A 14,302-nucleotide genomic window follows, 5' to 3' on the forward strand; every position below is an offset into this window, starting at 1 on the left:
TTAGATAGTAAATTCGCTACAGCACTAAACCCACGCTCAGCCAAATAAGAAGATGGAAATGCAATTAAAAATTTCTGCACTATTTCCCATAATACAGGGTACAGTGTCGGTTTTGATTTCTGAAGACAGAATTCTTGGTATCCACTTTTGAATTTTATTTTTAGTTCTTCATTTGTTGTGAGTTCTATGAGTTCCTCTTCTAAATTTGATGATCCTGCTGCGTTTACATGTGAGAAAGGATCTAGAACCCAATTTGGTATATTCATGTTTAGAATATCCTTGAATCGCTCATTGAAATCAGCATGGAGAACCTCCAAGTGTTGGCGGTATGTAAGTAAATCTTCCTTATTGAGAGACACTGCTGATAAATTTGGAAAGTGGCTATATTCCCCTCGGCCTAGATTCCGTTTGAACAGAAGAAGTTTCCCCACAAAAGCGGCAATAACGTTTTTTGTTTTAATTAAATTCCATTCATCACCTTGTAATTGTAGATTGACTTCATTAAATATTTTATAGAGGTCTGTCAAATAAGCGATGTCATTTTTGGATTTAATCAGGTTGGCCTGCAATCCGTCGTCTCTGTTTTCTAGGAACTCTAGTACTGAATCAAACAAATTGTAAAATCGATTCAGACAAATACCTTTTGAAAGCCAACAAACTTCTGTGTGAAGCAGCAAACGATTGAAATCTTCATCGTTTTCACTACAAAGTTGGCTAAACAATCTGTCACTCAATGAATTGCTTCTAATCTTGTTGACTGCTCTAATAACGTAATGGAGTGACGTATGCAGGCGTTCACTTAAATTCTTTGCAACCAAATGTTGACGATGAAGAACACAATGTATAGCGAGTACATTTGGTACTGCTTGTTTCAAATGCGCAATGAAACCCTTGTGGCGCCCTGTCATTGCTGGAGCACAATCTGTAGCAGCAGACAAAATATTACGAATAGGAATGTCTTTCTCTTGAAAAAACTTATTCATGGTATTAAATATAGATTCTCCCTTTGTATCCGCTTCCAAATTTTTAGCAAATAATAATTCTTGACAACCTTTTTCTTCTTTTATGAATCGTACGTATGATAAGAGCAGTGCTTCATTATTTGGGAGAGTTGATTCATCGAGTTGAATGGAAAATTGGCATGTCTTCAAATAATCGCACAATGATTTTTCAACGTCTTATGCCATTTCATCGATTCTTCTTTGCACTGAATTATTGCTCAAAGGAATTTTCCTGATGATATCTGATGCTGGCTTATGAAGCACAGTGTTGATTACTTCTTTTACTGCCAGCAAGATTAATTCCTCACCAATTGTGTGTGGTTTTCCCACTTTTGCGATTAATAATGAAATATTATAAGAAGCTTATAATCCGTCATTATCTTGTTTAGTGGATGCAAAAAGTTTTGATATAGTTGTACGTTTAAAAAATATTTTTAGTGCTTGAAAATAGGACAAATCTTTATCCTTTTCGTCAGCATGCATTTTAGCCAAATGCTCTTGTAGCCTAGACGGCTTCATTTGAAAACACTTTTTGGCAAATCAAGCACATAGGTAATAATTGGTTCGTAGGAGACTGAATAAAGCCATATTTCAAATACTCAATACTGTACTGTCGACATTTCTTAGATTCAGACATAACGAAGTAATAAAATTTGCAACAATATTCACAAAATAAAAGATTTAATTTACTCTTTGTATGACTCCACTTATCTGTCACACTTTCAACTGATGATTGTTGGCAAAGCACACAAAAAATAATGAAACTTATTCCTAAACAGCAAAAATGTACGATCACATATCAATTTATGAATTATTATGTTGGCAAAATGCAACTTGGAAGCTTTGAAGTTTTACGTTGGCCTTGGAAGCTTTGAAGATGACATGCGCTACGGCATTAGTTTAAAATTCACGCCTAATCTGTCTCAAATGGATCAACATACGCGGAGATATAATTGACTGGTCAAGCTTACGTCATTAGCATTACCAAGGTGATCCAAGGAGAAAATAAAACTGTAAACAATTTTCGTGGAAAACCAACAGTTGAGCATCATTACTTGCAAACAATATTTTGCATTGTTGCTCTGTCACAACATTTTGCTTTTACTGCTTTTCGTAATTGTTGTACAAAAGAATTGCAACGAATTGGTTTTGAAAAGCAAAAATATCGCATTTCCTTTCTTCAGTATGTATTGTATTTACTAACAAAAAATATAGAAAATTCATCTATTGGAAGAAATACTGGAAACGGAAGGGAAAAAAAAAAAAAAACTCGTAAAACTGATCACTACAATGCGCATTTCATAAAAAAAAAGTTCACTTTATTGTAATTGTTTCTAGAGGACTAAATCGGAACAGCAGTTTCATGGATGTATATTTGATCTTCTTACGAACTTTCAAGAAAATATTTCTATTCATAGCTGCGTTATCAACTTCGAAAACTGATGTCGAAGAAACTTCGCATGCATCTTACCTGGTGTGCAAACGAAAAAAAAAAAAATATATATATATACATGCTAAAAGTAACGGATTGTTTTATATGCATTTGATACCATCAAACAATTTGAGGGAAAAATTGAATTTTCATTATCACACACACACCGAAAAATTCACCATAAAGTGTCATATGTTTGCTGGCTTGAATTCCATTCTGAGCTGCAAATGTAATTTCACTTCTCTTGCGCTGACAGAGCTGCTGTTTGCCGAATGAAGGAAACGGGGTTCATTTTTGAAATTTCCACTTCCTTTCATTCACTTGGGGGGGACTCCTTAGGGGAGGGAGTTCACCCTTTCTAGTCCAACCCTAAGGGAACGAGACAGAGAGAAAGAAATAAAAATACTCTTTTGGTGGGAGGAAGGCCAGGAGATTGTCAAAGGTCCACAACTGTAACTTTCATCACAGATGCTGAAGTTCTAGTAAGACAGTTTCATCGTGGATTCGAAAGTATTTCTTTATTGCATTCAGTTTCACAACAGATGCTAAAGTTCTAATGAGTCAGCTTCATCGTAGGATGCCTATGTTCAGATTAGTTCGATTTTTGTCCAGTGTGCATTCAATAAGCACACTGAGCAAATTCAAAATGGGAAGCATTCAAAGAACTTATCTTGGAAGCTACTAGGCTTTACATACCAACTAAGAAATATTGTTCAAGGTTTAGGCCAAAATGGATGTCAGATGAACTAATGAGGCATATGGCAGAGAAGAAAAATGCATGGGATACTTACAAATTAACACATGACACAGAAGCCTATGATACATACAAGTTGATATGTAACCAAGTTACAAAGGAGGTTAGGCAGGCGAAGGCAGATTACGAGAAATCCTTGGCAAGGGATGCAAAGAAAAACAGCAAAGAGTTCTTTACTTATGTAAACTCTAGAAGGAAGGGGATGAATCAGATTGGTCCACTTGATATTGATGGGTTAACTGTTGATGATCCTGCTCAGGTAGCTAACAAACTAAATGAATATTTTGCATCGACATTTACACATGAGGAGTTATTCAGCAAGGGGAATGCCAGAGGTGTATTCAACTCTAGCAGTAAGCTACAAAATCTTGAAATAACTGGGAGTAAAGTGGAGGAGAAACTGTTGAAGATAAACACAAGAAAGGCACCCGGGGTGGATGGGATCTATCCAGTTATATTAAAGGAGGCAGCAAAGGAAGTAAGCAAACCCTTAGCCATAATTATGAGAGCTTCCTTGGACTCAGGGGAGGTACCCATAGACTGGAAATGTGCAAATGTGACCCCAATTCACAAAGGAGGATCAAAGGCTGACACAAGTAATTATAGACCTGTGAGCTTAACTTCTGTTCCATGAAAATTAATGGAGGCACTGGTTAAAGAAGCACTGCAGGATCATTTAGACAAGACTTCAGTTATAGCTCAGACACAGCATGGTTTTGTTAAGGGGAAGTCTTGCCTGACCAACTTGATTGGATACTACGATGCAGTCACAAAAGAACTGGATGCAGGGAATAACTTTGATATTATATACTTGGATCTTAGAAAGGCTTTTGATACTGTTGCACATGGAAGACTGCTACACAAATTGGAGCAGTGTGATATTGGAGGCAAATTGCTGCTATGGATAAAGGGGTGGTTGAGGGGGAGAAGACAGAGAGTGGTAATCAATGGACACTGCTCATCGTGGACTGATGTTATTAGTGGAGTCCCTCAGGGCTCAGTGTTGGGTCCATTATTGTTTTCTGTATTTATAAATGATATCGATGATGGTATATCAAGCTTAATGTCCAAGTTTGCAGACGATACAAAGGTTGGCAGGATTGTCAAGGACACTACTGACACTATGCTGCTGCAACAGGATCTGGAAAGGTTGAGCAGATGGGCTGAGAGGTGGCAAATGAAGTTTAACATTGACAAATGTAAAGTACTGCACATGGGAAACAGCAACCCCAGAGCAACGTATCAACTCTGTGGTACTACACTGACAGTGGTAGAGAATGAAAGGGACCTGGGGGTGGTTGTGCAGGCAGATATGAAGTTTTCTGAGCAGTGCAGACGGGCTGCAAAAGTAGCTCATGGTGTATTGTCGATGATATATAGGAATTTTTCTAGCAGGGATAAGGAGGTGATTATTCCCTTGTATAAGGCAATGGTCAGACCACACTTAGAGTACTGTATACAGGTCTGGAGGCCTCATTTCAAGAAGGATGTAGAGCTGCTGGAACGAGTACAGAGAAGGGCAACAAGATTAGTGAATGGAACAAAGGGGTGCTCTTACGAAGAAAGGCTTAAGTTTTGCAAATTACAGTGTCTGGAGACTAGGCACCAGCAAGGTGATCTGATAGAGGTGTATAAAGCCTTGAATGGTTTAAGCATGCTCAATGCTGATGGGATTCTTCCTCTAGCTCAGAAAAATCACCTGGGAGGGCATAAATTCAAATTGAGGAAAGACAGATGTAGGATAGACGTGCGGAAATTTGCCTTTAGCCAGCGGGTGGTTGGTTGGTGGAACAGACTTCCATCCCTTGTGGTGGAGGTTGATAGCCTAAATAAGTTTAAGGCTCAGCTGGACAGATTTTTTGAACGAACAGAGGGGTGAAATGGAAGTGGTTTTTTTTTTTTTTTTTTTTTTGTCTGATGCTGCATAAGCTTGCTTTCTTGCATCAAATGCCTCTACTAATGCTAATGCTAAATGCTAATAAAAAAACCCTCGTTTTTTATCTTGATTGTAATTTTATTATTTTTTTTTATAATTTTTTTATCTTTATTGTAATTGTTTTTTGGAACAATATTTTGCAATAATCCCCTGGAAATATTAGCCAGTGAACTGCATTATACATTTCAAACATCGCCGTATAGCTTGTCCTTGAATACAAATGACTACAGTTACTTTCCTTTGAGTGACCGCCTTGTACAGTTGTGGACACTTCCTTCCAGTCAGTAAAATCATCAGTAGTCGTCCTTTATTTGCGTAAAGTAATTCGTTATGTTGGGGCAAACGGTTTTTGCTCCTAATTGAAGTAGCACTTTCGAATTTTGCCGAAGTCGATTATCTGCACATATTGAAAATTAGAAGGACAGTAAAAGAGTTGATAATTGGTGCCATTGGTGGGCAGCATTCCGAGTAACATATTTTCTGTTTATACTCCAGGATGACCACACGGTCAGAGATCCCGAAATAGAGAGAGAGAATACAAGAAACTGCATCGCATTTATCAGTCACCGACTTGATTGTGCGAAATTGCTCACCAAAAACCACAGCAAAGCAAGAGAAGTGATGGGGAGAAAATCTATTTTTCAGCGGGGTTTATCTGTTTATTGCAGTTCAAAACAGCATTATGACTGTGGATAGTGAATTTATTTGGCTTCTGTACTAAAACAGAATTTCTCCCTTTGCGATGACATCATAGCATAACAAGCAAATATCTTCTAAGAATACTTTTTGAGCAGCCGTTAGTCGCAATCTGTTAGCTTTGTACTGTTAGAAAATATTGCAATTTTGTGAAGAATACACATTTCAAGAAACAATCCGTTATTCATAGTGGATGATTTTTTTCTCTTCTTTTGCACACCAGTTTTCGAAGTTTATAATGCAGCTATAAACAGAAACATTTTCTCGAAATTTCGTTAGAAGATCAAACCCAGGAAACTGCTGTTCCGATGTTGTTTACTAAAAACAATTACAATAAAGCAAACTTTTTTTTTTTTATCAAATGCGCATTGCAGTGTTATCAGTTTTACACTAGTTTTTCTCATTTCTAAAAGATGAATTTCCCTGATTTTTTGTTCGTAGGAGCAATACACATTGAAGAAAGGAAATACGATCAGTTCGCCTTTCAAAAACAGTTGTTGCTACTGTTTCGCTTTATTGCTTCTTTTGCCAACTCACAGTAGCTCACGTTGTCGTGTTTCAAAGGCCCTAGGCTAATTAAGGTGGGTTTAGAAAAAAAAACAGAAAAAGGCCTGAAAAATGCACACTTGATGTTACATTTTTGTCATTTGCGTGAAATTCAATAGGTTTTGAAAATTGAAGTGGGAAAATCGAAGAAAACAGTTCTGGCTTCACCTATAGTGAATTTCAGCTGTGTCCATAGAGTAAAAATTATAGAATTTATTAGTTGACCTTTGAACTGGGTCCACTGGACCCGAGGAGATAAAAATACGGATAAGGAGCCACGACCCCTGGACTGCCTGAATGCCCCCAATTGCTTCTGAACCCACTATCGCCCCCCCCCCCTAGAAAGCTTCAGTGCCCACTGGGGGAGGCGGTACCGCCTACTTTGGGGTGGTGGTGTACATTCAAATATACATGCACCTGTTCTTATTCTTAGTTACCCCACACAGCCCATGTATTTACTTGTTTCATGATTACTCCCAGCACGTTGCTTTCAAACAGAAGCGGTGCAAGAATTGACTTTCACCTCTGCCTGTGGCTATTGTTAATCTATTAGGGTGTATCTCCCAAGCTAGCAGTTTTCCGACCCATCTAACACTGCTTCATTAGCATTAGCAAATATTCTTACACCCTTTTTTGTATAATTATATCCCATCCCTGTAGATGCAATCTCTCCTGTTAACAAGCACAGACCCACACTGAGAAAAATTCTATTCCATGAGCCTTGCACAATCTCTCCAGGGCAAACTGATTTACAAGGCTCTCATCATATACTCCCTTTTATCGAATCTGGGCACAATTGCAGACACTTTATCCTTAAATTTATCCCTAACTCACTACTTTTTTTTTTCAACATTAACCTGTACTTATTAACTTTAAAAGTAGGCGATCTGCAGATCTCCTACTTTTAATGTCATTAGTGTCAATATGTACAACACAGGCAACACGGAGAACTTCATTTGTGTGAGCAAAATAACCAAATGACTTCATACATACTAATTTTGAATGCATTCCTTTTTTAATGAATTCAGTGTTTTTTTATTCATAGTATTCAATCTTTTTTCACTTGAAATAGCTCTTCAAACAATTCTCCTTCCCCTCACATCTCTCTCTCTTTATCTCAGCCATGCTAAATGCTACTTAGACCACAGTTTAAAAATGTTTCTTTTTTATAATCATTTCTTTCTTTCATTATTTGCAGTATTGGGGTTAAGAGAAAAAAGTGATTAATATTAACTAACATAAAAAAAAAACTAGAGCATTGCTGATCTCAAGCTCAGATGTTATAGGCATTTCATATCATGGAATAAGCAAACAAACTCATGAAATTGCAAATTGAAATTCTTCTATAGACAAAGTGCACACTGACTTGTATTAAAGCTTTATGTGACAATTTTTTTTTTTATGTGTAATAAATAAGTACAGTTTATTTTTTTGATACAGAATTATTTCCTCAGTTTTACATTTGTTTTTCATATTCCTTTTCCTTTTATATAAATACTAAAATATACAGTATTTATAGAAAAATATCTTGCAGGATGGAAACCTGGCATAGGTATATAAGTTTACCAGTTGAAGAGTCCATCAGGAACATGATCATTTCTAATCAATAAGATCTTGCAGTAATTTTAAATCTCACTTGAGGCTTACAATTTAACATCATGCAACTTTTATATTTGAACAGTATAACAATTTATAAAATGATATTGTTTATAAATGATATTTCTTGCATGGGAAAATAATTTGAGATAACTTCAATAGTTGTATACAATATCAATGTTATACAAATGATAAAATGTTTTCTTTTATGTTTGGACTTTATTTATTTTTTTATTCTTATTAGTGAAACTGTTTCAAGTAATAGAAACAGAGAAGACACTTTATTTAGTGATGGAATATGCTAGTGGAGGTGAGTGTATTATATAAATAGAAAATCTCATTTTAAATGTTATGTAGAATGGAAGAGTGGTTTCCACCACTTTTTTTTATTTTTTTTTATGTATTCCTTAAAAACAATTTTGAAAGTATACTTTATCCTCCTGGTATATTTTAAACACGTATTATGTGCACTACCCTACCAAAAGTCACAGATTATCCCTCTGATTGCAGCTAACCGTGATTATGAAATATGCAAATATTTTGCACTATACAGCAGGCCCCCGTTATAACGCGGTTCGCTTTACACTGATTCACTATAATGCTGTTCTTATATTATAACTCGTATCTGACTATAACGCTGTCACAGATCACTATAACGGTCTCTTACAGATTGCATTTTTGGCATATTTAACGAAATCTTTTCATTTGATGGAGTCAATAGCTTGAAAATGAATAGCAAAACAGCATTAAAACGTTTCCCACGCCGACTTGAGAAATTTTCCCACACTCAATGAAATTTTCTCGCACGCTAATTTAATTGCAGTACAGTGACTTGTTACGTATTCCGAGATCAACATTTTAAAAAATGATCAAGTATATTGCTTGTAATATTTGCGTTATATGCATTTATCCGAAGTCTAGTCATCACTCAGTACAGTATTAGACATCGTGCGTAACGAACAGTTTACTTGCCAAAACTTTCAAAAAAGAACATTGTATCATAATTAATGCAACCAATGCAGTTACATTTTTGAAGAGTTAATAATGGCTGATAAGAATGAAAAAGCAACGCCTGAGTGCAGTACGAAGACTATAAATGTAAGAACTGAATTTGAAAATTAAATTAGACGTTTTGAAGCAAATCAATTCCGGTCAAAGACAAGCGGATGTGTGCCATAATTTAGGACTTGCAAGTTTAACTGTAAGAACAATTATAAAAAAATAAAGAATTAATTTTAGCAGCGGGAAAGATAGCTGTTCCACTGCAAGCAACTAGGGCTAGGCCAATTATTAGGATTGAAATGGAAAGACGTTAACTAATTTTATTGAAGATAATATCTAATGCAGAATTCAGTTAAGTTAAATATTATAAAAAAGAGAGAGAGAGAGAGAGAGAGAGATTAGCCAATATGATGATCTGAAGAAAACTCACCTAAAAAAAAAAAAAAAAAATGTGGAACCATTTAAAACTGGTAACGGCTGGTTGAATAGATTTAAAATCTAGGGAGAAGCTGCAAGTACAGATCAAGGAGCCAAAACTTTCAAAAAAGAACTTGTTAAAATTATTGAAGAGGGGTATTGTGTGTTATACTTCTCAACAAGTTTATAACATAGATGAAGCAGAACTTTTGTGGAAACGAATGCCTAAAAGAAGTTTCATATTGAAAGAAGCAAAAAAACATGCCAGGTTTCAAAGCAGCGAAGGTTCGGGTGACTTTATTGTTGGGTGGTAACGCTGCGGGGGATTTAAAATTAATACCCCTTTTAGTTTATTTGGAAGAGGGCCAAAGTTCAACCCAAAATCGACACATTTTTCATGATTAAATTCATTAATTAAATTAAATCAATTAAAATTAATTTAGATCAATTAAATTCATGATTTTAATTGGAATTTTAAGTTTAATTTTGATACGTAAGTAGTTACCACATAATTATATACGTATGTAATGCAGAATATTTTATATGTACAAATATTTGAATATTAAATATTTTGACCGACATTTGTGCATCTTTTCACTACCTACCGTTTATTATTGATTAGGAAATATCCTATGGCACCAACTGCAACTTACAAATACATATGTTACCTTATGGGAATGCTGAGCTCGGTTAGTGCGGATTTACTTAGCGCTCATTTTTTGCTCCTCATCTGCACCTAGTGTCACTTATGTGGAAAACGTTGAACTCTGATGAAGATATTGACAAGTAAAAGTTGAATACAGTACATATTTATGTACAGTACATATATTATGTTAGTACCGTACTCATTTTCTCTATTTATATTTTGTAACTCAGTTTTCAATTAAAATTAACAAGTAAGATATCTTGTTTTTTATTCTTTTCTTATTTTATTTTACGTTATGTATCGTATACGATAAACCATAGGGCATACATATATTATAATAAAATGTATTGTATATATCATTCAATCTTTAGTACATTATTTTAATGCTTTAAACTGGCTGCTAACTTGCACAATACTTATTGTAAAAGCTGAAGAATGCAAAATACACATAATGAACAATGTCATGGAACAGAACTCTTGTAAACTGAGAGTTGCTGTATTTGGATTTCAGGAAAGCTTTTGATACTGTTGCACATGGAAGACTACTGTACAGATTGGAGCAGTATGGCATTACAAGTTGCTACAATGGACAAAAGGATGGTTGAGTGGGAGAATACAGAGAGTGGTAATCAATGGACACAGCTCTTTGTGAACTAATGTTATTAGTAGTGTCTAATTAGTTCACATATAACTAATGTTATCAGAGTTCAGTGTTAGGCCCATTGTTGTTTTGTATATTTATCAGTGATATTAATGAAGATATATCAAGCTTAATGTGAAAGTTTACAGATGATACAAAGGTTGGCAATGTTGTTAATAATAGTAATGACAGTATGCTGCCTCAACAGGATCTGGAGCAGATGGGCTGAGAAATGGCAGCTGTATATATATATTTTTTTGATGATGATGCTGTATAATCGGAAATTTGCCTTTAGCCAGTGGGTGGTTAATTGCTGGAACAAACTTCCATCTGTTGTTGTGGAAGTTGATAGGTTAAATAAAATTAAGGAGGAAGTGGACAAACATTTAAAGGGAATTGTTTTGTAAATTTTTTTTTTTTTTTTTGGCTGATGCTGCATAAGCTCGTACACTTACTTTCTTGCATCACTTACTGCTGCTACTACTACTACTATTGACAAAAGCAAAGCACTGCATATTGGTAGCAATAACACTGAATTTGAAAAGGTTTCAATAACCCCATAGTAACATACTAACTGGGTGGTGTTACATTTGGTGTAGTGGAGAATGAAAGAGACCTGGAGGTAATTGTGCAGTCAGATATGAAGTTTTCTGAGCAGTGCAGACAGGCTGCCAGAGGGTTTTGACAATGATATACAGGAATTTTGTAAGCAGGGATAAGGAGGTGATTATTCCCTTGTATAAGACAATGGTCAGGCTACATCTTGAGTACTGCATACAGGTCTGAAAGCCTTATTTTAGGAAGGATGTAGAGTTGCTAGAATGAGTATAGAGAAGGGCAACAAGACTGGTGAGGGGAACAAAGGGGTGCTCTTACAAAGAAAGGCTTAAGTTCTGCAAATTGCAGCATCTGGAGACTAGGCACCGGTGAGACGATCTGATTGAGGTGTGTAAGGCCTTGAATAGATTGAGCAGGCTCAATGCTGATAGGATTCTTCCCCTTGTTCAGATTACAAACCTGAGGGGGCATAAGCTGAAATTGAGGAAAGACAGTTGTCAAACAGATGTGTGGAAATTTGCCTTTAGCCAGTGGGTAGTTGATTGCTGGAACAAACTTCCATTTGTCATTGTGGAAGTTGATAGCGTAAATAAATTTAAGGCAAAACTAGACAAACATTTGGAATGAATGGATGAGTTAAATGGGAAGGGTTTTTTTTTTTTATGATGATGCTGTATAAGCTTGCTTTCTTGTACCGTATGCCTCTACTAATGCTAATGCTAAGTTCCTGGTTAACTTATAAAACAACTTCATCAGTATTTGCCAGCAGATGTTATTGTCTGACAGTCATTGTCATGTTTAAGCACAGTGAATGGCCAAATCCTGTAAAGCAAGATATTCTGGACCAAAAAACATTTCATAGTTGATGTGGTAAAGCTTAACATGCATTGATTTTAAATGGAAAAAAAATTATATGTTAAATGGATTGAAACCTCTGAAGCAACGTGGCTTTGGGCAGGAATCGCAAATACAGAGATGCTACAGGAAAATCCATTTGAGAAAACCCATTTCAAGATCTGTGTCAATTTGCTTGAACGGTACTACTTTCATTGCCTCATTCTAATGCTGATTTAAGAACATTTATTTAGTCATATGAACATTGTAAAGTCAAAATTATGTAACAAAACTGAAACTCAAAACTTCAAACTCAATTTTGGCTATCAAATATGGATTGCAACAACATGGAAAATCTTGTAACAAATATGAGTTGCCTGCTAATGTTTTATAATTGAGATGCAGTATTTTAAGTAAAATAAGCTGTTTTAGATGCATTTTTATTTTTTATTGACAAATATTAAATAACGTTTAAAGTTATTCTATATTAAATTTTCAATTATTTCTGTCTTTATTGAAATTTAAAAAATAATAGCATTTGTTAATTCACTAGATGTGTGTTCAAAACTCAGCATGGATATTGAGGTCTATTCTGTCAAAATCACTTTGTTTCAAAATATAAAGAATTGATTTTATTGTGGTTAAAACTAATTTAAATAAGAATTAAAATGTGTTCTGCACTGCCATAGGCTTATTTTAGATTTTTTTTATTTAAAGATAAATCTTGATACATGTATATAATAAATATAAAATAAATGAAAATAATGACAGTAAAATTTGTTTTTAGTGCTTTATTAGCACCATTTATTGTAATTTTAGCTTCATTTTGAAGATCATCTAGCATGATTTACAAATCTCAAACGTCAACACTGATTCTGACTGCTCTTTGAGTCTTCACTGGATTTAGAATTACAAGCTTCACTTACACTTCAACAAAAAACTATTAATAATGTTTAAATCTCATTGTAATTAACATTATAAAGGAAGAATAACTACATACAGTTCAATCCATGGTACAGCACAAAATATAAAAGATTGAGGTGTTTGTAAGCTGTGTTAGTCCTGTTGGGTAGCTGCCAGTCTTCTTGCAATGTACTATGATATGAGACACTTGGCTTCTCTTGTGTTGAACTGCTAGATGAAAATTGCTTATCATTCTTGTTGGTTATGAGTAATGTTACTTCTCGTAGATGAGGTAGGGTAGCAACATCCTGCATGCTTCCTGCTGGACATTGATGACAGAAGAGAGTGTTTTTCTGTGGAGGGACGTTAACCTCCGCTCTGTCTGTTATGTTAGATGTTATTCCAGAGGTTTTCAGATTAAACCTGTAGTTCTCTCTGAGGAAGTGAAATGCCGTGTAATCACCATTCATGTCTCTGTCATGTTCTGCTACTCTTGACTAATCTAGTTGGATTGCCCTATACATGTCATTAACTGGTATGTCAACTGGTTGACTTAGGCTCTAGTTTCCATCCCCAAACCCAAATGCGGGTTTAGGGATGGAGTTTCTCAGGAAGTTTCCAAACTTTTGTAGCTTGGGAATATACTTGTTTTGAAGTATATCTTTAAGTGGTTTCCTGGCTGTTCCTGCAACTTTTTCTCAAGATTTTTGGGCAGTACGAGAGCACGACATAGGGTATGAAGTTCTCTTGTATGACTTTGCTGTGAGTAGAGGTCTGGCTTTTTGATATTTTCTGTAATCTTGTCCATTATTTTCTTTATGAAGTGGGAGGGATAATTGTTTTTGAAGTAGTATTTCTGATGTTTTTGATAACTCTGTTTCAAGGAGGTGGGGACTGGAGAGCTTACTGTTACTCCAATGGGGGTGGTAGGAGTTGTAGTTAAGGGATCAGCTGGTGTCTGTGTTTTTTGTAGACTGAAGTTATTAGATTTTCAGTTATTTTCTCAATAGATAAGTTGTATAATTTTTCTTGCCTTTATGTAATTAATGCAACTCTTCTAGTTTATCTTCTCATTAGGGCCATGTTACTACAATATTGTCCAAATTATTACAATACCATCCACAAACCTGAGGAATACTTTAGAGTTTTTTAACCTCTAAGATGAATATCTCTACTAGAATAGAGTAAATATGGTTACCCATAAAATATCGATTTACAGTAGCTGACATCCCTGAAGAAGGCTGCTTACCTGATCTGGGATAATTTTCTTTTTTTCTGTTTTACAAAAAGAGATTTGGTTGCTACTATTAGCTTTCATCAGAGCTTCACTACAATATTACA

General features: G+C 35.3%; 1 protein-coding gene across 1 annotated transcript in view; it reads left to right on the forward strand.

Annotated features, from left to right (window-relative positions):
• LOC150077008 (MAP/microtubule affinity-regulating kinase 3-like) overlaps positions 1 to 14,302 on the forward strand; it is a 392,997-nt gene that overhangs the window by 92,986 nt on the left and 285,709 nt on the right. The window contains 1 exon segment of the mRNA XM_090386570.1: positions 8,206 to 8,271. Coding sequence (XP_090242696.1) covers positions 8,206 to 8,271 — 66 coding nt within the window.

Source organism: Mastigoproctus giganteus, chromosome 12 (assembly GCF_048544385.1).
Source record: "Mastigoproctus giganteus isolate SK-2022 chromosome 12, ASM4854438v1, whole genome shotgun sequence".
Taxonomy (NCBI): domain Eukaryota; kingdom Metazoa; phylum Arthropoda; class Arachnida; order Uropygi; family Thelyphonidae; genus Mastigoproctus; species Mastigoproctus giganteus.